This window comes from Micropterus dolomieu, linkage group LG13 (assembly GCF_021292245.1).
Source record: "Micropterus dolomieu isolate WLL.071019.BEF.003 ecotype Adirondacks linkage group LG13, ASM2129224v1, whole genome shotgun sequence".
Lineage (NCBI taxonomy): Eukaryota > Metazoa > Chordata > Actinopteri > Centrarchiformes > Centrarchidae > Micropterus > Micropterus dolomieu.
In genome coordinates, this window is record NC_060162.1 from 9,289,144 (window position 1) to 9,314,859 (window position 25,716).

The following is a 25,716-nucleotide window of genomic DNA, read 5'->3' on the forward strand; positions in this document are numbered from 1 at the left end:
GACCAATATTATTATTATTAAAATTAGAGAAACCTGTCAAATCTCATGCTTTATTTGAGTAAAAAATAATAATCAGAAGTTTGTGTCTGTGTGGTTGAAGTTGGGGCCTAATGAAATCATGCTCTATGTTTAAAGGTTGGACAGAGACGGCTACAGTAGGATGCAAAGAAGTACATATCCATCACATGCTGCTCAAACACAGGCCAATAACAGGAATATTCAGATCACCTTATCACCTTTCAGTCCTGGTTCTCCTGGATTTCCGGGCACCCCCTGGAACAAGCACCAACAGTTGGGTTAGAAAGGGACCCACAAAAACAAACCTCATTTCACCCTCAACTTACTAAACAGAACAGTGCACTGAGGAGGTCAATCACTAGCAAATTTTTCTCATAAACTTTTTCAGATGTCTCCAAACTCTGCTTATTGGCCATTCTATTGTATCATATAACACATAATATAATTAAAAGGCAGTTCAAACAAGACAATACAAGATTAGACTGTAATGGTAACAGTTTCCATATGTGTGTGTGTGCGTGTGTGTGTGTGTGAGAGATTACCTTCAGTCCATTAGGTCCTGGAAGGCCCATCTCTCCCAAAGGTCCCATATCACCCTGATGCCAGAAGAAGGGATAAATAAGAAACATATTCTTATTCAGTGATATCCTATGCATAAAGTACAGATAAACACATGGCTCAAAGCCCTGACTTTCATACAACAAACACACACAAGAGCACTTCAGTTCACTTTGGCATTAATTGTAAGAATAAGCTTCATTGTCTGGTTTCCAGACTATCCACGCAGCCATCACATTGCGCAACACAAAACAATGGATCATAATATACAACCACATTTGAGAGATAAGGGATAGGTCCTGCAGGCTGGCGCCAAGATTGTGTTTCATCGAAAGAAAGCCTGAATCAAATGATGTGAATGCAACAAACAAACACTTGAGGTAACATCTGTTCCATCACTGGAAAAGGAACCAGTACTGGGATTCACGCTCCGGGGCAGAAGAAAGAAAGATTGCAGTCGTAATAGAAAGGAAACTGGATTTCATTTCATTCAGTAAGGACCAATTATGCAGAGTGATTAAAGACTTGATTACATTGGATTATCTGCTTTCTTGTCAGCATGTGAGAGGAAAGGAGACTATATTGTGGCCATGTTCATGAAATCGTTTGTACTATGTGTCCTCTCCACAGAGAAGCGTCACAGGGTGCTAGTAGTTATCTTATTTTCATTCTCTGCTGCTCTGCATTTTCTGCTTGCAAAGCCCTACAGGGTGGCCTTGACTCATTGTATTAAATATTTGTCTCTCTGTGTACTGTCCTGAAGTAGCTGCATGTGTGACAGAAGATGTTGTTGAATTACGCACTGCAGAAATGTCCCTCAACAACAAGTCACTCAATTTGGTATTGAGAGTTGAAAGGTTAAAGGTTTCTTCTTCTTCAGCTGGGGAAATCTAATGCATTCAAATAAGTGAGAATAAAAGGTTTAATTCAGGATTTAACTGGAGAGATTTCCCTCAAAATAAACAACAGCATCTGTTCTATGGCTCCAGAGTAGCAGACCTCTAGAGGGCCCACTGACACTTAACTGTCCCTCTAAATCACATATTTCCTGCATATACCTGTAGAAATGTATTAAGAAATACAATATATTATACAATATAATGTTTGTAATTAGATTTTTTGGTTTATTATTAAAGCTTTCCACAGCCCAGGTTCAATTCCTGGCAAGTACAACAACCCTTTCAATATCCATCATATCAAAACAGGGTAAGAGGAAGATGTTGAAATTATTTTACACTGCCACCCCAGTTGCAGAACTCCCAAAGGGTGGAGAGAAACAAAGGAATATAAAAAAAGTGGTACTGCTAGTCAGAAAGCCTTTCCACTTCTTTTTGATACGTCTCTATGTCAGCACTTTCCCTTCTTCAAAAGTGACCTGTCTTCACCCTAAGCTTAAGCCTGCAGTCCCAAGAGAAGGGTGTTTGTATATTTATACTTCTGAAGTGCAGCTCTGTGCTGCTCGTGTGCAGTATACAGTATACTGTCAGGTCAAATGGATGCAGAGGACACGGAACTTAGAGCAGGGCTGTAATCAGAGAGTCCTCCAATTACAGGCCTACTACCACCACCGGTGGCCTAGAATAGACCGGGAGGAGTGGCAGCAATGGGTGAAGACGAGGCATGACAAGAGAAACCAGGGAGACATTATAATCAGACACAATTATGTGGCTGTCGGGCTGGGCAGGCATGGAGGGCAAGGTGATGGGTGGGCGAGGAAGAGGAAAGGGGTTCCTCTTCCAAAATAGTTAATAAGAGAGAAATTCAAGAGGAAAACAAAAGGCTTTCTTATGGTCTCTTTGATTGATCAAACAGTGGATCACTGTCAAGTTTGTCATGAAAGAAAGTGGGAGTGACAAACTGCATTATTCAGGCTTTAGAGTCATTGTGAAAAATAACTTCCATCTTGGATTCCACAAATCATTCAGATCGACTATTTTAAATATGTTTACAGTGATAAAGACGCTGCAGAGAAGGGTTAATTTCCCGCAAAAGTGTCTGGCAGTGTAAATGATGATGAGAGCTAATTGAGAGTATTTTTCTCAATTAAGCAGGCAAATTCTGTTTCATTTCCAATACAAGTACAGCTATGTATTTATGGGACAAGTGCCTGGGAAAATAGAATGTTTAAACTGAGGAGATCACACAGAAACACACGCAAACTACTACTCACAATAAGTCCAAGAACTCCGTTTGGACCAGGGGCTCCCATCTCACCCTAGTCAGAGAGGAGGAGAGAGAGTAAGTGAGATGAAGGGAGAGGGAGAAGGAACAAGTTTCTGGGGTTATTGGCTCTTTTTTAAACAAACATGCTCCAGAAGAGTGGCTCAGTGTTCATCACAGCTTATGAGAGGGGACTGTGTGCATGTATATGTGTGTGTGTGTGTATGTGTGTGTGTGTGTGTGTGTGTGTCTGTCTGTCTGTCTGTCTGACGTAAAGGTGGAGGGGAATGTGAGCCCATCGTCCCACTGTGGCTTTTTCAAATCCACAGGTTCAAAAATGAAAGAGATACATTTTTGTATAGACATTCATGGTCCTCAGAGGATGAATTGTAATGACTTTTGTACTCCCCTGACTTTTCCTTTAGCGCCACCGAGAGGTCAAAGTTTTCACTTATCCTGTGAAATATCTCAACAGCTACCAGATGAATTGTACAAACATTCATGGTTTCAAGATGATGTATCCTAGTTACTCCTGATTTGTCCTCTAGGTCCACTAGCTTTCCCATCAGCCTCAGCTGTACTCGTTGGTGCTAACTACCAAATATTACCATGTTAACACGATAACATAAGAAAGTGAACATGGAAAAAAATTGTGCTAAACGTCAGCATGTTAGCATTGTGTCACTGTGAGCATGCTAGCATTATGAAGCTCACATTTAGCTCACAGCACCGATGTGACTAGGTACAGCCTCACAGAGCTACTCGCACGAGTCTTGTTTGTTAAGCCTTCAAGAGAAAGCGGGCATTTCCTGCTTTTTCTACTTTTTTATTTCCTAATAAAATTAAGATACATAATACCTCTTCCCTCTCAGACCCTTAGGTGTGTTGCAGGAAAAGTAAAAAGCAGAGGTAAAATGTAGAGACAACAAAGACGGGCTCATGTGGGGCAGAAATATGTAAAGTCTGTCACCTCAGACTCCTTAAAGCCATTGTACAGATTATTCAAAATATATGTAACAAAAAGAAATATAACATCTGATGAATTTGATGCATAATTCACCCTCTGGGAGATGAGGCTCACTCTCAGGACCCTGAGCTGTAAAGCTGAACCTTTGGAAAAGTCAGGGATGTGTGAGAAAAGTGTTTCTTTAAACTTGAATGCGCTTTATGTTTATTATGTATTTTAGAGTTTGTTAAAGAGCGACTTGCTGATGTGTTTATGTTTTTATTTTAGAGCTTTCCACTGACTGATGAAGTGCTACATTTGTCAGAATGACAGCAGTATCTAGAAATAGTGAAAATGCTAAGATCAAATAATGTGATTCCTTCCATATGGACACATAGACACGTGACAGACTGGCAAACAGTCTCTGCTGACCTATCGTTACTTAATTGGGAACAATTACTCAAAACGACATTCTATTACGTCATTTACTATTCTTGGATATCACCTCCTAATAATACTGTATGTGTGTTGGTGGCCAGTTTACATTAGTGAATGGAAAAGGTTGAATTTGAAAGCCAGGTCACCCCTACGCCCCAATACTGCAGGTTTTTGAAAATTAGTGCCAAGATAAATTATCTACAACAGAGGAAGGAATGGGATGAAATTAATACAGCAGTAAAGCTTGTCTGGAGCAAAAAACTAACTTCAATTAAAACAGAGGCAAACTGCTGGACTGCCAGATGATTTACCCACCAGTGCTGCCAAAATATCAGGACTAAAACACCAGAGGGTGGGTGTGTGCGTGAAACCACTGCTCTCAGTTTGTGTGTGTGAGTGTGTGTGTGTGTGTGTGTGTGAGAGTGTGTGTGAGCACATGGATTGGTTAAATATTTAGGTGTGTGGCTGTTTGTGTGTAACATACTGGCTCTCCGTCTGGTCCAGGTGGTCCCCTCTCCCCAAAGTCCCCAGGAAACCCCTGAAGAGAGAGAGAGTAGATTTTATGTTCCGCTGCACACAAACAGTGACAATCAAACTCCGACATACAATAAATTTAAAGTCCCGCGGCTTTATATAAGCGCTGTCTGCTTTATTAAACCTGTAATAACAATTTTATTGGACATTTCGGGACAGTGGAAACAAAATATATCATCACCTTCTGAGTTGAAATAGTTAACTTGTTAGCAAACAGTTGCTTATTTACACATCCAGCAGGTAGGGAGCAACATTAGTATTTATTTTGAGTCATGTTTAGGGTCACCTGATGAATTTAAGTCAAATATTAATTCTCCTTTTCAGCTCAGCTTGGTCTCTACCAATTCCTGAGGTACATATCTATCTCTTAGGCTGCTAAAGGCTCCACTATGTTCACCATCTAGTTACTAACATTGTCTGTCTGCTTTTATGTGTTGGGCAGTTGTTTTTTTAAGTGCTTTTTTGTTTAAAACAGCTGCCTGCTGCGTCTAAAAACACTGTGAGTGAAACAAAACATTAAAGTTATGGACCGGAAAACCAAAAACAATAAGCTTAAAGATGCTACAAAGCTCCATGGTGCTGAGGGGAACTGCAGAGTTGATAATTCTTCGTGGATTTACCACCACGAACGAGTCCAATAAAGTAGTAATTTGATTTATTCTTAATTATATTATGTTCTGATGATAGTCACTAGTAAACATAGTTAAATGCAATGCTAATTGCATTTATTATGTAAAAACAATTTTACTAAGTCACACATAACGTTATACATAAAGTAATCTGAAATATGTACAAAATACCAGAGCATAATGGCCCCATTATACACATTAAATCTATCAGCTGTAGGGTGCGGGTAGCCAACTGTTCTACTTAGGCTGAGTACACTTACTAAAGGCAACAAGAGAGACCAACAGCCAAGTAATTACTATGTCCATTTAGCACTAAACGGGATGCTAATCTGAGCTATGCTAACAGTATAGTGCTCCAAAGAGAAACCACATCTGTAGAAAGCACGTGCGCCAATGTATCTTAAACCTGAAAAACCCTCATAATGTCTCATACAGTTCTACTACTGTGGCCTCCACACATTGTTTCACAATGCCCAGAAAATGGCAGTTATTTTTGTAATAGTAGAGATGTTTTAGATTTAGAGTGTGAATATTTTTTCAATCTCTTGCCCTAGAAATGGCATCTGCTGACTAAATGTAACTCTTTGTTACTGATGGTATGTAAATGTTCACCTACCCTTCAATCTACACACTCATCCCATCAGGTTAATGACGCGATCATAACTACACTAAATGCTGTAATTGTACAGTGTAAGAAAAAGCTCTTTTCTGTTCCTACTAAACTACTAGAGGACATTTGAATCACCCCAAAAGACTGCATGGGACTGCTTTATGGTACTACGAAATTGTGTGCACAGGGGGAAGCACAAGTGCAACAGAAATCTATTAAGCACAACAGTGACCCACAGGATGAATCACACAGCTGTCACTGCTGACATACAAACTAAGGACAAATGTGGGAAATGCAGCTTTGCCAAGAGCAGCAATTAAAAAAGTGTTTTGAGTGGAGTCATATGAGCCTTTGTTGTATCTCTGCTTTTACATGATGTAAGAGAACCCTGTTCTTCAGCTTCAAGATAAAATAGTAACACACAGTAGCAGCTCTCACTGTCAGATACTAAGTTGATTTGAAAGAACTGCAACTGATGAGCCTGAAAAAGACAACAACAAAACCAAACCCTAAACAGTTACATGCAAAAAAAGGTAAGTTGATATGCAGAACTGTTGGCGGTGCACTTTGGAAACTTCTTAAACTTTCCACTATTTTAGATCTATCCCTCATCAGTCTTTGGTAGATGGCAAACTGTGTTTCCTCGACAGAGCACAAGAGCTATGGTTAAGGCCAATAAAATATCTGGCTCCGGTTCAGGTGCTTCTTCTGTTCTTTTTCCTTTGCCAGGGAGGAGAGGGATCATCTCTCAGGGATCATCTAGTAAGTGTCCAAAGCCTTCCATGCAGGAGCACTGAAGTCAGATGACAATGATATGTGTGTTTTCCAGTTACATTTACAGGTCTGTAGCAGTTAAAATGACCATTTAAAGAATATGAAATGATCAAAATGACAGGACTCCTCTGCTGCTCTCTTCTCAGGACAATGCTCTTTAGTATGAAAATGCATAAACAATGTTATGGATTGTGATACATTGTAATTTTTGTCTTTTCGGCCTTGAAAAGCAGTGCTGCTGCTGTCATATAATCATCCAGGACATACGTGGGGCAGGAAAGAAGCTTCCATATGAATACATTTAGTTTTGCATCAATGGTGCCAAAACTGTATAATTGCCATAACAAGGTTTTTGCTGCAGTGTTTTAAAAACTGAATCAGCACACGACGCAAGGTGAATCTGCACCCACAGCTACTTCTTAAACATTGTCTAATTACAGAATAAGCTGGAGTTCTTAAAACCTCACACTAAGCGGACACTGGCTTGTATGTGTTCAGAAGTTTTGGTCTATAAATGCCTTATTTACTGAAAAACCAATAAGCAACAGCTGCAGAATGATCTCAGCAGTGAGTTTCAGGGTTACACACTCTTTCTGAAACACTCTGTCAAGCTGACTTTGAACACTATCTTACACACACAACAAAACCAACGGCTTTCTCCAAATGGCTTGGCTCCAAGCTGGGGGCGGAGGGTCGGGGGGACCAAAAGCCCTTTATTGTAACAAAAGCCTTTTTCTTGTAGCATCCAAGACCCCGACATACGGCTGGTGGGACTCCACAGTACTCAGGCTCAGTTAACCCTTACAACAGCCATGGAAATACTGAGCTGACTCATACAATGACGTAAATGCAAACCTTGTAAATTTTCACATGTGTAGGTGTTGGAGTCTTTGCACCAAAAGCCCTCTATATAACCCAAATAAAAGAATGCATTATAAAACATCATTGTAATGCTAATTCAAATCACTACTGATTTGAATGTTCTTTGATATCTGTTGCCATCTCCCAAACTCAGTCTTATCATTCAAAAATAATTAATAAAAGATTATACATTCACAGTCTACTGACAATTCATCACACTTTGGAAAGATTATCTGTAAAGTATGTTGAGACAAAACTTTACCGGCCTACCCATCTTGCCCCTCTTCCCTGGTTCGCCGGGAATGCCCTGAAATCGAAGTAAGAGAGAACAGAGAGGTGGAATAGAAAATAAAGCAGAAGGGGCAAAGGAAATGGTTCAAGGAAAGAGACAGAAAAACAAAGAAAGAGACCATATCAAAACCAAAGACTCTTGAGTCTTAAAAGTCCAAAACACATAATTAAAAAGCCATAACTGTGAGCTTCTCTCAGCTCCTTCTTCAACAGATGTGTGGAACAGCTGACTGCAGCCTATCCAGCATTTCCCCAGCCTATTATGAGGGATTTAGGCCTCCATGTCATACATATATATGTTAAATAAACACCGGTTTCTTTTGAAAGAAGACAGTCAGACACTGTCTGTTGTGTGTAGCTAAGGTGTAAGCCATCTTGCTGGCTGGCTGCAGAGGTCCTGATTACAGCCTGCGCTGACGCAAGCCCCTGGAGTATGTCATAAGTGGGCTAATCGCTTCATGTTTTTGAGGCGGTACAGAAGGAGGAGGCCTTGATCAGTTCAGGCAGTTCAAAGGCTCTAAGAGGGAGCTTTTATCATATGAGTCATCAACACTCCCACACAGCCTTATGCAGCAGCATCTCGGACAGCTGGGGACTGTTTCCCGCATTGTAACAACAACAAAACAGCTGAATGAAATAGCAGTAGATGCACTATTGTCATCTCATAGGGCCTTTCGCTGGTTTCTGTTAGTACTGTACATTTCTGCAATTATTGACTATATATGATAGAAAATAAACATTTGACAAAAACTCACTCTTTCGCCATCAGGCCCAGGAAGGCCAAAAAGCCCCGGGATTCCAATGAAACCCTGCAGAAGAGGAGAAGAGAGGAGAGGAGAAGGGACAAGGGGAAGAAGAGGAGAAAGGAGGAATATGGGGTGTGAGTATTTGCATGGCGTAAAAGCAGCAGGAAGAACAGTAACTCCCATTGGCTCTAGGGCTGGGTTTCAGGGGCCGATGGTCCAGCATGGATAGGGTGGGATTCCATGAAGAACCAAGCCATGAGGCAAGTGTATATGCCCATGGACTGCATGGTGCTGGCTTCCACGATGTAGTCCAAGGGCACATACCCTCACGCCAGGGATCTCTGTAGATAGCCAGGACATCAGACTGAGCTGTCGGTACAGGGGGAGACACACACAGAGGAAAACAAGCACAAACACTACAACAGTTGAACACAGGAGGAACAGTGGGATGTTAGTTTCAGGCGAGCACGAGTTGAGTGTGCACAATATGGAATACGCTGCAAAAGAGCGTGCAGAATATTTGGAAAGGTGGCTCAGTGAAAGAGAGAGAGGACTAGAATGGCTCCTTAAGACAGCAGGGCCTCATACGGAGCTTAAACAGGAAATTCCAGCCAGTGGGGGCAGGGGAGGCTTTGGAGCAGCCAAGGGGAGCTGATAAAGAACCTTTATTGGAACGTAACATAAAAATCACTGTTTGTGTCTATGAGTGTGTGTTTCTTTGTTTGTGTACCTAAAGGGTTTGTGTTTGTACACAGAGGCTTAACAACAGCCAGTCTTTCAGTAGGTGTCTGTATACTGTAATAAAATGTTTATATTACAAGTAAAAGCTACTAAGTAAAGAATACTATTAATAGCGGCACACACTGGTCGAGTGAGTGTGAATGGATGTGTTTATGTGTGTAGAGGTGGATGCTGGTGCACACATGCTTTCATGCCTGCACTTGGATGTTGCTACATCCAGATGCACACGCATGTTCTAGTGTAAAAACAGGTTTCCATCACAACATACCACTAGTTTTGCAACCTTTAATTAAACAATTTTCTGCATGTTAACTGAGATTTACAGGCTCTGATAAGTATTGCATAATAACAAGTGTCAGAAACCTGTCAGGCTGAACGCTCTACCTATGAACATACTCACCGCTCCTGACAAAGCACCAATCTTAGTAATTTAGACTGATAAAATCAAACAAGAGCAGCGCCTTTGAAGGGAAGAGGGTGAATTAACTTACCCGAACGCCTTTAGGCCCCACTGGTCCTATAGGCCCTGGTAAACCCTGAAAAACAAAGGGAGGAGCTTTATTTAAGTGGTTCCGCAGTTTATACAGGAAATAATGTTTGTGAATGTGTGTCGTTGTGCATCATGACGGCATTAAAATGTGACAGGACAAAGACTGCAACTTACATTAAAATAAGAATATATCAACATGACTTGCAAACACATTTAAAATGCCACTAGATTGTTTTGTTAGATTGTTAGATTGCTTAATTTTATTCATAAATTACATAAACTGTACAGGTACTCCTGTACAATATAAACATTACAATATTGTAACTGTGCAATAAATTTATCAATACAGCTTTATGGCAATTTATGAGGCTGTAGCTTGTGGTGTTGTTCTCTTGGACCACTATTTTTTCAATAGTCCAACTCCTCAAGTTTTTTATGCAAATATTTCCCATAATTCCACTTGGCCCTCTGCCTTTACTATGGCCCTGACTACAACTGTACCAGTCACAGCAGAGGATTTACTGCACCTGCCTGCCAGGATAACCTTTGGCACCTGGGCTTCCGACTGGACCTTGCTCTCCCTGCAAGTAAGAAAAAGAGAGAGAGAAAGGGAGAGAGAGGATAGAGATGGAGAGTGAGATGGCAAGGATGAGAAATGGGGGTGGGTGATCAAATCAAATTACAGAAACACAAACACACAGGCAGGCCATTCTACACATTTTCTGAGTGGGAGACAGAGAAGAGCGGACGGTTTACAGTTTAAACAGACAAATACTGTATGATGTAGAGATAAATGTGTTTGCTTTACATAAAAGTGGACTTTTGTGTTGAGAACACAAATACAGTCATCTGCGGCATTGTCAGCTTTCATATGAATATTATTTATTGGAATGGTGTCTTCTTTGCTTTGATAGCTCAGTATTAGGGATGAGCGATGTAGAGAAATACTGTATACTGTGGGACAATATACATTTGTTAGCCATCGTTCTACTGGTACTTACTGTGTACGCTCACAATACATTTGAATGTAATCTAATTTAAAATAAATTATTCTTACTATTAATGATACATTTCTGTGTAAAGTAAGTTATTTTACTGCTGTAGTTGCCAATGTGGAGTTTTCTCAAGTATTTTTGTATTCTGTATTTTAATTTACCATTAGATAATATTTTATAAGATGATCATAGTTTTCGGATTTAAAATCTTAATTTGCAAAGTAACAAATAACAAGTGAACTGTAGTGGAGTAGAAGTATAATGTGGCATACAATGGAATTTAAGTACTTCGAATTGGTACTTAAGTACGGTACTTGAGTAAATATACTTTAGTATATAGTGTTCCACCACTGTATATCGCCCATTCTTAGCAAATGTATCTGTTGGATACCAGGACACAAAAGTACTGCTTTTTTTCCAACGTGATTTTCAAATCTGGTCTGTGCATAGACCATAGAAGCTAATTAGGAGTTTGGTTTATGTCTGTGTGTGTGTTAAGAATTAGGTTGTTTCCAGCACAAGTGTTCATGTATAACTTCCTTTGACATGCTCCGGACGTACAGCAATGTGCACTGCTTGCCATTACCTCTTCTGGATAAATATAGCGCATAATGAAACCAGTTAAAACCAGACAAGAATTTGGCAGACTGAGGTTTGGATGTTTAACTAGCCAGCAGTGAGGAGGGGCTCTTAGCGCATCTCATGGTGGATTACAGTAACAGAGTCATCGACACTTCATGCACACCAGCTGGCCTTTGCTCTCAATAGCTGGAGAGTCCACTATGCCAAACAGTTGTGCTTATTACTCTGTCGCTGGTGTTAGGATGATTCAGACTCACGGCTAGAGCCGTGATCATCATCAGCAGCAGCTCTGTGGGAAAGAGGGGGGTGTTCGAGGATGGACAGAGTGGAAGGACATGATGGTGAGAGAGAAAAAGTACTCCTCCGTGATGAGTAGTGCGGGAAATCCCTGCGCTGTTGTAATCATCCTGAGAACGGGGACTTACCTAAAACTGTGTGACAATGACGAGAATGTTCCACTCTGTTTTCCATGACTAAGGCCTTTCCTTAATACAGTAGTTGTAGTAAGACCAAGCCTGACTGAAAATAGCTCTGGACACGAGGCTGGATGCTCCATACTTAAAATAGTCCTTTTGGGCTGGACTAAACCAGAGTCATGTCTCCTCCCACTTGTGGCAGCGAATAAAAGGGTCCATTGAACGGATTTCCTCAGTTTAAAGAAAGTGGGAGATATAGAGGTGGAAGAGACTGTGACTTGAGATTAAGAGAGCATTAAGGTAAAATGCTGTAGGAGTGAGACCGAACGTTAAATGACAAGTGGCAGGGAAAGAAAGTCAGACAAAGGAAAACTTTCTCCAAAGCTGGAGTGTAATAGCCGTGAGTCTGTCACTGTTGGCCCAGTTGGCTTGTTCCTGTTCCTCTTCTCTCTATTTTCTCTCTCTTTGGCATCGTGTTCTGATATCCTGGAGAGCATCGCTGCAGCACAGCACTTTGGCCAGATGTCTGTCCTCACCAGTGCTTTATAACAGGCTAATCTAATCTGGCTACACTGCAGGCATGCTTGGTGCACCCAAACATACACACACACATACACACACACACACACACACACACACACACACAAACTGAGTGGATGAAGACTGGGCTTATAAATAATGAAGTGAGACATAAGAACATATGGGATTACTCATCCATAAGGGCCTTACTGGTGGACATCATAAGAGCAAACATTATTAAGACACTCATGAAGGCAAATGCATGAGGTATAGACAATGGGGTGCTGATAAGAGTAAAATACATTGTAAAATAACATTGTATAACATTATATTTTCTTGGCATGAGTTGCAAGATATGCACTTTATTATTATTAATGGGTGATGTGTTAAAACAGCAGTGACAACTAGGATCAAAGCAATGAGAAAGGGTATCTGGAGAAAGATACTTACAGGCTCTCCAGGGAGTCCAGGTGGACCAGGGTAACCTTTCTGTCCCTAAAGAGACAAACATCAAAAACCGGAGGTGAGTTAAATGCATAAAATAATGCAGAAGTGAAAGAAAAAATTCTAAAACAGTTAACAGACGAGGATAAACCTGTGGGAATGATAAGTGGAGGTTTGTGCAGAATAAAATATGCATGTTTACGATAACAGCACAGACAGACAAGTTCAGTGCCATATGCAAGGAATCAATCTGCCCTTCTGTCAAGGGATCAGACTTTCCACAGGCTGTGTTCACTGAGAAATGGTGCTTGGAGAGGCTGTGCCAGGATCATGGCATGTTGAGGATATAAATGCCTTCCTGTTTGAGTCAGATACTGTAGCAGGTCCCCCCCTCTGTCTGCAGAGCGGACTACAACACAGAAGACAGCCCGACATAGTGCGTATATTCAGTTCTGCTGACTCCAGCAACACAGACCCCCAACAAACAGCAAGAAAAACTAAATCAAAGGTGGGAAGGCATGTCTTTCCAGACCACAGTTTGATAGAGTGAGAGAGTAAGAGAGAAAGGAAAGGAAAGAGGGGAAAAATTAAATAAAAACAGAAGGGCAAAGAAAGGAAAGACTCCTGTTGTCCCGTTTTCCTAAACCACAGCTCCAGAGTACCAAGCCAAAACTCCTTGAGTTCCTGTAAACCATCTTTTAGCCCTGTCATCTGACTTCAGCAGGGGAAGAGGACACAGCATCCCTCTTCTCTTTATGTTACATGATCACTCTGACTGGCTTACACCTTCATACCAGCATTTTAAACTGCCTCTGTCAGCAATATACCACACATTCAGTACTTAAATAGGTCCAGCAACTGTGTTGCATTACATTTGTTTTATATATGTATACTTCTATTCACAGACCTCATCCTTACACATTGTACCATTATCACTGTATCTAAGACAAATCGTAGCTTTTGGAAAACTTCTCTGTCTCACTATCACCTTACATCATCTGTTGCAAATCATCAAAAGACCACTAGGAGGAGACCCTTGGAGCTGGGATGAAAATACATGAGTAATACACATAAAACAAACAGAGATGTCACCGGGTGCTGACAGACTACTGCCTAACATAGCGATACAAAGCAGAAACGCAGTGTGTGTTTTCCATATTTTTGTGAAAGTGCTATTGGTAGGCATTGTTGTGGAGAGAACAGGGATGGATGAACATGCAGACACATGGTGCCTGTGTGTGACCACTCGTATATTGAACTGTTGTGAATTTGGCCTGTTGGGCAGTTATAACGTGGTGATAAATGTGTGTTTGTCTGACTCTCCTACATGTGTTTGAATCTGATGATCCATCTGTTGCCATTAGACCATTATTTTCTCCTTTAGGGTGATTTCTTTTTTCCATCCAGTTCTCCACTTTTCAGGCCATTCTCAAAGCATGTACATGTGCACACAAAGATACATATCCACCGTCATCTTATTTCATGGCTTACTTATAGTACAAACATGTGTAGCAGCTTATGTTCCCAAGCTGTGCTGTGGGGTCCACGAGCTACACACACACACACACACACACACACCTCGGTTCCTGGGTATTAACCATAGCCTTCCAACCCCAGCTACACCATCTCAGATCCTTATCTCACTCATTATGAGCTTACTAATGAGAACGGTCATTCCCACCGGCCCGCCTGTGTTTACAATGCCACTTGCTTAACAAGCATGTGTGTTCAATCAGATAAACCCACCAGAATGCTTTTCATTTACAACAGCTCCCCGGTAGCACCCTGTAAGTAACCGCCCTCCTCATCCTACCCCACTAAGCCGAGGAGTACCCCAGGGAACTTTAAGCACATTTTGGCAGAAATAAAAGACACATTGTGTCTGCAGATGACATGTCATTCCTCTGACTCGTTACCAGCTACTCTGTACACACACTTTGTGGGTGTTCAAATGCGCACAGGCCTCATGTCTGTTTGCAGCTGTACACCACAAATGCTGAATATGTGTCTTCCACAGTCTAACTACACTGGACTGCACCCTGGTAGCCGAAATACCCCACTCACCTCATTAATCTCTGCTTTTATCTTTCCACCCCTCTTTCTCCAAATTCCCTCTACAGAATGGAGCCAGATGATTGCCCAGAGCAATCGTCTGGCTCCATGCATGTGCTGCATATACAGCAAAACATAAACCCTTCACGCGGATGTCTGGCGGGGTTATATGTAACAAACAACTGTGTGAACCTGACCAGACAACTGCCTTGAAATCTATCCAGCAGAAAAATATTCCTCATCTGATCCCTGTCTGAACTGCAATATCAGCAGCATGTTTGCTTGCATGCAGTGTTACTATTAAACTACTAGCATGGTGGAAGACAGAGCAATGATTTGTTATTCTTCTTGTGAAACATGCAGAGAAAATGATGGTTGATTTGAGTTCTCCCATAATTACAATGACGATGAGCATGTGGATTTGTTAGTTTGAACAGCGGTCAGGAGCTAAATGGAGAGACAGGTTTGGAGCAGGTCTTCGGACAGATTAATGTCGTACAATAAACTGTCTTGCATAAATGAAGGAAACTAATAAAGGAGGTTACAATATATGGATCTACTTTGTATTTATAGGATGTTCATGTTAAGAGAACTATGGTTTAGACTTAGTTTGAAGGAAAATTATCTGTCTAGAATCTAGGCAGCAATAGCAACTGAACTATCCACAATTAGGATTATCATTGACCTTGAAATCCTAACACATGGCACATATGTGAAAAGCACATGGAACCACCATAATATATCTCAAGATGGTCATATTTTCCCAGAATGTGGCATAACAGAAGTGTCTACATGAGTGTTAATTGATTAGTTGACTGTAGTGTCACTGCATAATGATGTTCTAACTGACCTTTCGGGACAACACTGTTACTTTTTATGTATATTTTAATGCACCATGTCACTAAAGCAAATTCCTTGTATTTGTAAACCTATATGGAAATAAAGCTGATTCTGATTCTTGGCTCTTGAAGTCTTTTTAACTGCCTGTACCTCTGGCGTAATAACATTTTTGAAATGAAATGTAAATATGTCCTTTTTGGTTTTAAGGGAAGTTACCTGTGCAGTGACATCTTTATGCTAAGCTATGCTAACTGCATCCTGACTCTAGCTCCGTACTTAGACAAGAGTCATATTGATCTTCTCATCTAACTCTTGGCAAGAAAGTGTATTTTCCAAATGTCAAACTATTCCTTCAATTATAAACATGAAGAGGAAACAAATCAACCAAAGCAAACAGAAGTAATAAGTGACAAGTAAAAACTCAAAGTGTACTAAGACCAGCACTTCTTTTTAAAGATGCTAAGAAGTAAATCAGATTATCGGGAACTGTAAGGACGTGCAGTTAAGAACGCTATGGGTGATGTCACGGGCGCTACGTCCATTTTTATATACAGTCTATGATTTAAACCTCTATAACTGAACTAACAATGCTACTGTTCACTGTGTCTTGACTAAAAGCAATAATAATGTGAAAGATGTAGAATTTCTAACAAAAAAAAAGAGAAGAGACAGATCAACTAGCGGTGGGAATGGACATCGAGGAAAGAAGGATGGAGGCAGTAAGGTGAGACAAGTGGCTTGTAATGTGGCCTTGTAGTTGAGGTTTGGCCCTGTGTGTGTCCCCTCTCCCTGACCTTGGCTACCATACTGAAAAGCCATTCAGCGTCTGCTTGGTAGAACAAATGTTTTCAGAGCGGAACATGCTTGGCTTGTCTGACGGTGTAAAATCACACTCTCCCATCACAGGTTCAAAGCACCACTGCTTTCTCCATTAAAGTTTTCCATGGAAAACCAGCAGCCAAATTCCAGAATTCCCGGTTGAAGTGTCAAGCTAAGGCTGATAAAGAGCCTTTCTGTGTGCATGTGTGTGTGTATTTGGGAGGCAGAAAAGGTGGAAGGGAAAAATACAGAGGAGAACAGAGGAAAAGCTGCCGTTGTCCCGTTTTCCTAAACCACGGCTTCAGTGTAACGAGCCAAGCAAGCGAGACAGAGCCAGAGTCAAACTGCTACAGAGGTATGAAGAGGAAGAAACAACACATGGGTGTTTCACGGTGGCCCACCGCTGTGATGTAATTGCAGTAAAAGTCATCATTGCTTTTCAACTTTTTGTATTGGCCTTGCAGCAGGCCTCAATGTCTCAGTGGAGAGACCTGCATCAGGACAGGACACGCCTGGGACTTTCCACCTGAGCTTACCGAAAAAAGGAGCAGAACAGAACAAAGCCTGTTTCAAGACAGTCTGCGCTACCTCAGCACAGTTTGGACGTTGACTCACAGCTCTGTCATAGCAGTGCCATGCGTAGGCATGTAGCATCAAGATTCATTAAAACCAACGCCGTGAAGCACAGCTGAGACCTGGGAGAAATTATTGTACATTGTTTTCAGCGCCAGACGAACATAGATTAATTAGCTGCTCTGTGTTTGTGTACGGAAAGGAAGCTGCCTCCTTGTGTTTAATTTAACAAGTTTCCTCTACAGTCACCATGTCTGTGGTTCGTTGACCAATACCTGAGGCATGCTGTGATGATATCAGAGTGTGTTGATGAAGTTGCCATGGCAAAAACTTCCCAAACATTAGGATGTGACATTCTGAAATACTCTTAAAGAGCAGCTACAATGGACCTTTCGGCCTCATGAGCGTCTGCATTGCTCATCCCAGTATAGACAGATAGGTATGTACTTTAATTTCCCCCCCTGCCAGTTGATCTTACTTGTGGCTGATTCCAAAAGTAGTATAAGAGGTCCATCAGCTGTCCGTCTTGGACCTGTACACTCTCACCTGCAGCTCTGATTCACATGTGACTGTCTAACTTTTCTGATGGGCCATTAAATCACTGCCAATACTCATTTTGCTTGAAAGAAGTCTGTGTATGTTTTCCATCAGCTTTACATTTTCCATTATAACTTTGTGTGTGTGAAAAAGAGAGAGGCAGAGACATACAAATGGAAGCAGAGACACGCAGAGAAAAGCAGACTCCTAACAAAAGCCATATGTTAAGCTTGAGGCAGCCATCCAACCACAGTCCGACACTCTGTTACACATCATTGTGACTCTGGGAAGACAGTGAATACATGCAGAGGCCCTTTACACCTCTGCTGAAATGCATACAATCTACCTGCTATATTCAATTACTCAACTAATTTGTCTACTTTGTTTGAAATGTGAGCTCAGTTCCATTTGATACATAATGTGAATGAAAACAGTTTATAAGATCTTCTTCTGCCACTATGAGACATTTGTTTACATCTCATTGTTCAAGAATAGTTGAAACAGATTATTTTTGTTCTGACCTGAGGAGGCTCACCAAGCACCAATACAGTTGTGGTAATCATGTCCTATATAGCAGTGGTTCCCAACCATTTTTTGTCTGATAGACTCCCACAGACCTGTCAAATAAAACTCAAGTACCCCTTCATCAACACCATCTGTCATGTTCCAAATGTGTTCATTGCAAGTGATTTGATTATTTTAGTTAGCTATTTGAACAGTTTATTCATTGTTTTATCTGACTATTTAAACCATTAAAGCAATACTTTTGCCAAATGAGTCATTTACATGAGTAAATTTACTCTTACCGTTCAGACTTCTCTGCTAGGTTGCCAACTAGTTACCAAGCTTGTAAGCGAGCTTTTCAAATTAACAGCGCCACTGTACAATTTTCCCACGTACCCCCTGCCAATTGCAGAAGTACCCCTTGAGAATCACTGCTGTATTGTATCTAATTGATGTCTGTTTTATGGGCACACACACTGACAAGCACGCAAGAATGCATGCAAACAATGTTGAACACAGAACATACACAACTCAGACTTTCCCCTTAGACTTAACACTTGGTCTGTGCTTGTTACACTACTGTCTACCAGAACCTCTGTCCCACTTTTTCTTCCATACACTCATAAATCACTCAAGTTCGCGACTTAAATAAAGTCACTGGTAATTTTGTGTTTGAGTGCCCGTCCTCGTTTCCCTGATGACAAAAACCTCCGCCTTCATCCCTCATGACATCCTTCCTGCCAAGATTAAGACCCCTCTGTGCTGGATCCAGAGAACACAGATGTGAAGAAATGGTGAAGACAGTCCAAATGGAGAAAGAGAGATGGAGAGAATTAAGGAGGAGACAAGGAGAGAGCTTTAGAGAGGTGAGTGGGTTTACACACACACACACACACACACACACACACACACACACACACGATGCATGAAAACATCACAATAGACACAAAACACAAGGGTTATAAAATGGTGACAGTGACTCATGCAAACCTTTTCTTTCCTGGGCTTTCCCAAACTTTTCAAGGGTCTACACCCACTCAGATCAACTGGGAAGTGGGAGTTCTTAAGGCCAGCATTTAAGAACACTGAATTTCATTTAATTGGAAGAACTTTGGTGCAAGGATATTCAGATGTTTTTTGGGGGGGACCGGTCTTACCTTCCGACCTTCTTGGCCAGTCAGTCCAACTGGACCAATAATCCCTGAGTCTCCCTAGAACACAGTGAGAATGACATAAGGCAGTAAAGCAACAATGACTGGCTGCACAAATAGCAATCATAAATGTGCTAGAAGCTTGCCAAACAGGATGTTGTTATAACTTAATGTAGCAGGTAGGAGGGAAAGGGGGCACATAATACCTTCTCTCCTTTAGGTGCTGGCCCAGGTGAGATGCCAGGGTCTCCTTTTCTGCCCTGATGAAAAGAAAAACACAAAGTAGGACTTTGTGTGAGTTAAAATCACCCAACTTGACCTCAGTTATTTCAATCTCTGAAAGTATCTGACTAACAATTATATTAACATATAATTTCACTGGCCATCATCTTTCTTTTGGACTGAGGAAAAGGTTAAGGCTACAAAAGGTAGCCTCTATAAATCCCATACTAGAGGAAGAATAAGAAGCTACAATTGATAGAAAAAAATGAATAGGACTGAGTTACCATGTGACTGATAAATCCACATAAAAAAATTGTACAGCTGCTTTTCTTAGCCACACTGTATTATGTGCCCCTCCAGTCACACACGCCAAGCTTCATTGTCAGCAGGTAACAATAACGGGGCTTCAGCACATCAAAGCTATGGATCGGAAATTACACTGAGTGCTGACTCCTTCTCTCCCCACGGACCCCTGCTATTTACAACTTTGTTTCATTTATTAAGGATGAAAGAGCAAAGATTGCAGTGAACCCCCTGAGACATCAAACACACCAGAATGATTCTCTCAACACACCTGCCAGGTAGATGAAGCCTGCTCTGCACGACTCTGCCTACAATATGCTGAAATGCTTGCACTCGATTGAGCACTCAGGCATGTGTATGTTTGTGTATAACATAAAGGTTATTGTTTATATTACAGTTTAATATGTTTATACATACATATACACACACACACACACACATATATATATATATATATATATGGTTATATATTATGCATCTTAATGTAATGGTTCAACCTTTTTGGAAATACTAAATCAAAATCGAACACAAAATCCATTTACTAGCGCCTATAAAGCTCACTAATTGCAATATTGGCCAGGCGGAAGTCCCTGCTCCCAGCCAAGAAATGTTCCGGCACATAACCCGTAAAACCACAAACTGTTATTGTTTGTATGGATTTAACAAATGCAATCTAACGTGGCTATAGTGAGCTATAGAGGTGCTGGTAAGGCTAAGGGTTTTCCCCTGTCTTTATGCTAAGCTAAGCTAATAAGAAGATCATTGTAAAAAGTGAAGAATGCTCAGAAGACTCAGGAAAAAGAGAAGGGATCATATAAATTACACTAGGGAGACGAGGATAAACACAGTCCCTTTGGGTGACCTGGGGAGGTCAGGACTCTTGTGATGGGGGTGAGCAGTGTCACCACATGCAGCTGCACAGTTGTCATTTATGCAAGACATTTTTATAATGCACTTTAAGTACACTATGTACTCTGAGCACACAGTGCCAGAGGTCAAGGTTGTTTGCTAAAGCATACATCAGTCCAGACAATCAGGTGACGGACCTAGAAAATCTGTCTTGGGCAGGGTAATCTGCTGTTCACACGTTAAAATTAGACAGATCTATTTGTAGTTCTCACTTTCTGACTCATAATGTCTTTCCCTAAAGCTCTGATAAATCACTTCAACTCCCATGGTGTTGAAACACCCTTCTCTCCTCTATCCGCTCGAGTTGCAGTGGTAGCACATACATTCGCAGAAAAAGTATATACATGCATAAAATTACACACATTTTTGAAGCTTAAACCAAGCAGATCTCCAAGAATCTGAAAAACCTTAATGCACTTTAAATATAAATGGGATTCCTGATGTTTACCTCTGCAGCACACATGTTAAAGTGATACAATGAAACAGCTCTTCAGTATTAAGTGCTGTGGTGTTTGTAGTGTCTCAAAGTGCCAGGTGTTTGCCGCACTTCCGTGAACTTGGATGACCCTGATCCTTCAGCCATAAAGCTCCATTACCCTTGTTGCACTTTATGGATTCCAGCTGATATGGAAAAATTGAAAATTGAACACATCCTCATCCTCATAAGATTGTCATTCACGTTTGAGGCAAGAGGAGATTAATTAATTTAATCTCCTCCAAAATTAATTAATAAAACAGAAGCACGTACATAATCATGTAATAGTTTCATTTGGAAATATCAATGTGGCTCCTGGGCTTCTGGCAAAAAAAAGAAATGAAAGGCTCACTTGTGATCATAAGTTAGACTAAGTGTGTAAGATACCTTGAGCCCGGGAGGACCTTGTCGGCCAGGGTTTCCATGGGGACCAGGGGCGCCCTGCGGAAAAGCCAGAGAGAGGAAAACATAATCAAACAGTGATTTTGACCTCAATCAGTGTTCATATTGGGATAGCGCTGATGCAGACAGTGGCTTTGCTACAGTGAATGGGACCAGAGAAGTGGGATGGTGGGGAGGGTGGTGAAGGGGGAGTTTGTCTGGAGAACCTCAGCCTTCATGCTACTTTAACCTATTTTCCTATACATCAGCTGTGCGTGTGTGTGTGTGTGTGAGGTATTTGGGCTTGGTGTTGGGGGTAGAAGCTTATGGAAAATGGAGCTACTTCACCATATGGATGTGGTTTTCCTGCCCCCTGTTGCCTCACACTCCACAGTCCACCCCTTCCACACACACACACACACACACACACACACACACATTTGCAAAGCATCTTAATGAGTAATGCAGATCATCTAGTATCATAACATTTTGAATTCCTCCGCTGGTATGTGTTTCTGTCTGCATTGGCTGTTGCAGAATAAATGAACACAACTGTGTCTGAAAGCAAACAAAGCAAGATCTACAGTAGCAGCATACTGGTAATGTGAACCATTGCTCCCTGTCCAGTAGCCCCCATGGGAAGGTTTAGCAGAAAACCTTTGAAAGGATGAATCTATACCAATTTTTCTTTGTTTTAAAATGCAGCCATCAGACAGAAGCAAAGGGGTTGTTGCTATGTCTCCACTGTTCAGTTCAGTACAATGGGCCTTTATTAGCATGGGAAAGAGCTGTTTACAATCCCAAAGCAAGTGCGTAATAAAATACATAAATAGATAGAATTGTGATGATATACATATTAAGTCAAATAAAATAGAACAAAAAAAATTGATTTACATTTAAAAAATATAAACTAGTGAGGACTATATAAAGACTGTCAGTCTGTCTGTTGGTCTATCTACCTTCTCTTCTCCTGAGTGACTTTTTCCTGTGGATCCTCTGACCTCACTCCTGCCCTCCACGTGACTCGGTACCTTTGGGCCCCTAACCTACCCCTGTAGTGGGTCAATGGTCAAGCGAGTCAGACAGGGCGGAAAAAGAGCCACAACTGCTTTAAGAGCAGGTTTCACTAAGGTCTGTCTAAATAAATCAGGAAGCCATTATGTTAGCGATCTGTTCTGCAGCATCAAAAAACAACATCTACCTACACCCAGACAGACAGCTCTCTCTATTATCCTACTGAGAAAAAAAAAGTAATCTGGGGTTTGGGCTGGGTTATACAGCTCAACAAAAAAGCCCTTTGAGCAATGTTCAAACTCAGACATACTGGTCGGGTGCAGACATGACAACATAAATGCCTTCTGCTGTAACTGCTCTTCCTGTCAAAGGGCACTTTGATGACAGTCATGTCTGATTCACTTGAGACAGGGCTTTTCATGAATGAACAGGACATTGCTAAGCGTGTGTGTTATGTGAATCACAGCGCATTCCACACTCCAAATTAATGTTTTGATAAAATCTAAAATAATCATAAACCTGATTAATGTGTTATTTTTTACAAATAACAATATTTTCATGCCAGGGATTCTTAAGTTTTAAAGATCTTGCCTCTTTCCTCTGCTCACTCTGTTCCCCTCTCATTTTCAGTTTGTATTCATCTCTTGAGAGTTAGTGTGTCCAGACAGTCTTGAGGGACACTGTTGTGCCCTAAATAAACTTAAACAAACTAGACATGGTTGAATTACATGCTTCAAAATTAACCCTGCGGTTTACCGCAGTTTGGGCAGTACACTGGTAGGCACAGTCTGGCACAAACACTTGGTACTGTGTTCTTCCATCCATATCGTGTTCCTTTCTCGCACAACAGGTGTCTAATTAGAGAAGACCAGGGTGGGGCACACACAAGCTGAAGGCTATCAAATAAAAACCTACCAACCTCTGAACAGCAATTCAGGGCGTTACTGTGGTTCCTGTGGTAAGAATGCTGCACTAGCACTATTAAGACAAAATGGTCAAAATCGAAACAAATGATAGCTCCTTCATGTTATGGGAACATGCGTCCTGCCTGCTCTGAGGTACATAAATATCTGTCCTTGAATCTATATCAACACCATATGTGCAACTTAAAGCCAAGCAATGCTATATGTGTACTTGTGGATCTTAAATCTGGATGCATGACAGCACTCCCATGGTTACATTCCCACACAGAATATTTTAGATGAGCCCTTTTAATGGGCTATGCTTTAAACATAGTCTGACTTTTAACACGCTTGTAAAGACATGTTTAAATGTATATACAGTCACCATATTAAAGATAAAAGACACTCTGTATGATGCCTTGCCAAATGAGTCAAAGGGGCAATGTCTGATAAATTAACATTAGATCAAGAGCATGCAAATCCACAGGATGTTTTCATAAGTAGAAATACTAGTCAGCACACATGCACTTGAAACTTTGCCTCTAAGGATTCAAAAAAATATTTCACTCTTTGTTAAAGTCACAATAGCATGCCTTGTTATCGCTGAGCATAAAGAGCAGCCCATTTGCAGCCCAATGTCACATAAATTACAGTAAGCCTTCATAATAACAGAAGCAGACGGGGTGAATGAATTAAGCTGTGCTGATAAAAAGCCAACCATATAAATTTATTTATAAAGCTTAAAAGATAAAAGTTTTTAGGCTGAATACATCATGCCATGACCAGAGTATATGGAAAAGGAAATAGTAAGTAATCCAGTGTATTATTTAGGCATTTACAACAATAACAGCAATGGCTCATAATAGCCATTACAAGTTTGAAAATTATGATGGAAACCTAGAGCTAACTTTATGCCAAACATCTAAAACCTGGTATTAAAACATTCATTAAAGTGCTCAAGGGGGGATTGCAAAAATGGAAGTATAGTCTGTGATTTTTACTGTCCTGGAGCGTATTACAGTAATGTTCCAGAGGAGAGATCCATATATACAGTTTACACTGTGGATTATACAGACCCTTAAAAAGCTGATCTGTCGCCTGGTGTTACCAAAACAGCCCAACACACTGCCCCTAAGCAGAGCTCAACGCCTTTACTCATTTTAAAGTTCTTTATAGTCAAGGTTTTCCAGATTTCTATATAAAATGCCCATCAGCCCATTAGCTTTACATGCGGGTTAAGCAAGGTGGGGGGATTATATTTAGTGGCAGAGGAATGGTTTGGAGGGAAAGCTTGAGGAAAGATGGACCACAGAGATTTTCTTCACTCAGACAAAGACCCTTTTGACCTAGCAGGCTCCAGACGAATACATGCAGCCAGTCTTCAGATAGATACAGGGCTGTGTACCCGCGATGCATCCACCGCACATTTCCTCTCACACCCTTCTACCACCACCACAGTCATTGTACACCTACAAACAGACTCAAAAGCACTCATCCTGACTATTCACGTATGACACCTAGCGAAGGCTTCTGTACTGACAGCGGTTGCCATAGCGATGGCTTCTCACACTCACATGTGTGGGATCAGAGGTCAAGGTTCATGGGTGGTGCTTGGCAGGCTCAATGGTGCTCTGTGTGTCATCATACAGACTTCCAGTAATCCAAGGCTACGGAAGGTCATGCAAAAAAAATGGCTCTCTGCAGCAAAAAAAAAAAAAAACTGCAACTGGAATTTAGTTTTTCACATAAAAGAGATGAGGCTTATGATCAAATCATGACATGCCACCTGCGAGCCTGCAGCCTAAGCAACCTGCAGCATGAAATCCGATTTAGAGTTAATTATTTCAGTGATCAACAAGTAAATTATCTTTTCCCAAATTGAAACCACACTCATATTTGGCCAAGAGGGAAGAATGTGGACATGAACATGTGTTTGTGAGTGTGTGTTTGCAAGTGTGTAAGTAAGTATGCAGCTCAGTGTTTGCACATACACACATGCATGGCAGCAGCAATTAAACTTGATAAATGCTTTTGTTTACAGGAAAGCTCCATAATCTGTCTCACTATTTTTGTAGGCAGGTCATAAACACAACCACATATGTCTGTGCTACACAGGCGTGGGATTAGCGCTGTAGCATGTATACACTTCTGTGAGAGCACTGGTATGTACTTGTGTGTGCGCTAAATAAAAATGACTGTGAGGTTAGAGTCAGACACTGACGGCATGTTTGCTTGTGACCCCCGTTAAAGTGGCATCAAAACCAAAGGCCTTTACAAGTGCT

General features: G+C 41.1%; 1 protein-coding gene across 1 annotated transcript in view; it reads right to left on the bottom strand.

Moving 5' to 3' along the window:
• col27a1a (collagen, type XXVII, alpha 1a) overlaps positions 1-25,716 on the bottom strand; it is a 67,823-nt gene that overhangs the window by 24,371 nt on the left and 17,736 nt on the right. Inside the window, exons 5-16 of the mRNA XM_046067194.1 lie at positions 21,525-21,578; positions 19,435-19,488; positions 19,235-19,288; positions 12,759-12,803; positions 10,324-10,377; positions 9,798-9,842; positions 8,575-8,628; positions 7,791-7,835; positions 4,605-4,658; positions 2,747-2,791; positions 561-614; positions 229-273 (exon numbers count right to left, since the gene is read on the bottom strand). Coding sequence (XP_045923150.1) covers positions 229-273; positions 561-614; positions 2,747-2,791; positions 4,605-4,658; positions 7,791-7,835; positions 8,575-8,628; positions 9,798-9,842; positions 10,324-10,377; positions 12,759-12,803; positions 19,235-19,288; positions 19,435-19,488; positions 21,525-21,578 — 603 coding nt within the window. The remainder of the gene's footprint in view (positions 1-228; positions 274-560; positions 615-2,746; positions 2,792-4,604; positions 4,659-7,790; positions 7,836-8,574; positions 8,629-9,797; positions 9,843-10,323; positions 10,378-12,758; positions 12,804-19,234; positions 19,289-19,434; positions 19,489-21,524; positions 21,579-25,716) is intronic.